Genomic DNA, 1,387 nt, shown 5'->3' on the forward strand with positions numbered 1-1,387 from the left:
TTTTCCCTTTACCACATCAGATAAAAGCCACCTTGTGTGACATTGGCACGTACCAAGTTTTCTGTAGTTTTAAACTAATTAAATTATTACATAAATTACAGCAGGCCATAATAAAGTTGTCTGAAGCCAAATATTAAGAACTCAGAATTATTTCTGAGTTGTGCCCATTGTCATGTCAGTTGAATGACTATAAAAAATAAAATCTTTGACACCAGTGGTGGGAGTGTCAATTTTTTCTGCAAAACATAGTGAAAAACTTTCCAGGTGTTCCTTATTTATGTAAGGATGTACCTAGTGAAAAATATTGTTAATAAAGTTGCTTTTTTTCAGGAGAACATGTGTGTATATACATACATATATATGTGCATGTGTATATATATTAAATCATATTTTTTCCGTAGATAGGGAGAAGAGCATTTGAGATAGTTTTTCTTTGTGGGTTGGAAGAGATTTTTGGAAGAGGTTTATTCTCATATTCCCTTAAAAAACACTCAAAACAATTTGAATGCCTTCAGTTGACGATGCAGAGGTCCAGCACCGTGAAGTAAGCAGAGCACAAATTTTCCTAGGGTGCTGTGTGCCTGTAGCTCTCCTTTGGGCAGACAAGGGCCAAATTTGGAACCCCTCCAAGGGATTTTCAGAGGAACTTAAAAGCAATGAGGGCCACAAAACTGGTGTTGCTGTCTGTGATCTAGCTAAAACACTGAAGGACTTACCAACTCAATGAAGAGCCAGTACTTTACCCCTTTCAGAAAAGACGTCTCTCGAGACAGACAAATGAGGTCATGCACAGCTTTGTAACGACAGGCTCTAGACCCTGTTCTGCACAGATGAAGGGTGTTTTAATACATACTGCAGGTAGTAAGAGAATAGTACGATGGTTGGTCAACAGCTCTAGTCCGAGTGCTAGCCCCTCTCACGAGAGGCTCCTCGCATTGGGAGTTGCGGGTGTAGGTCTCTCTTCCCTCTGGGGTGACTTTCTAGAGGACAGTGCAGAGAAGTGCTGGAACTTCAGAGGAGCATCACAATGATACAGATCAGCAAGAGGCAAATTAAAATCAGGCAGAAATTCACAAAGAGCTCTTGGAGCCTTTGGCGTGCTTGTGGGTTGACCTCAATAGTTGAGGCTCTCCTCAGAGCAGCGCGGGTTATATGTTGGACCTTCTCCATGGCAACACGAAAGCGGAGGGCACAAATCAGAGGTTTTAGCAGTACAGGAAAGAAGGGAAGTTGTCAGGAACAGTGCAAAGTGCCTGTTATCTTCTCCTTTTGTTTTAGACAGCCTTTGTGGAGCTGGGAAAGCAGGAAAGTGAAGAGTTAGAAATGCAGAAATAAAGAGATTTGATGAGCGCAAATGGAGACTGTTTTAAAGTTCTAAAAGGCCTAT

At 41.3% G+C, this 1,387-nt stretch overlaps 1 protein-coding gene across 1 annotated transcript; it reads right to left on the reverse strand.

The window, feature by feature from the left end:
* Positions 1–863: 863 nt before the first annotated feature.
* Positions 864–1,170, reverse strand: PLN (phospholamban). Its single transcript, XM_010135344.1, has one exon. The coding sequence runs from the start codon at positions 1,168–1,170 to the stop codon at positions 1,012–1,014; it is 159 nt and encodes a 52-aa protein (XP_010133646.1). The 3' UTR covers positions 864–1,011.
* Positions 1,171–1,387: the final 217 nt, after the last annotated feature.

This window comes from Buceros rhinoceros, unplaced genomic scaffold (genome assembly GCF_000710305.1).
Source record: "Buceros rhinoceros silvestris isolate BGI_N320 unplaced genomic scaffold, ASM71030v1 scaffold2554, whole genome shotgun sequence".
NCBI classification, from domain to species: domain Eukaryota; kingdom Metazoa; phylum Chordata; class Aves; order Bucerotiformes; family Bucerotidae; genus Buceros; species Buceros rhinoceros.

Bases quoted from the DNA above. Each gene is read 5' to 3' on its own strand.
- PLN (XM_010135344.1), bottom strand. From the start codon at position 1,170: ATGGAGAAGGTCCAACATATAACCCGCGCTGCTCTGAGGAGAGCCTCA.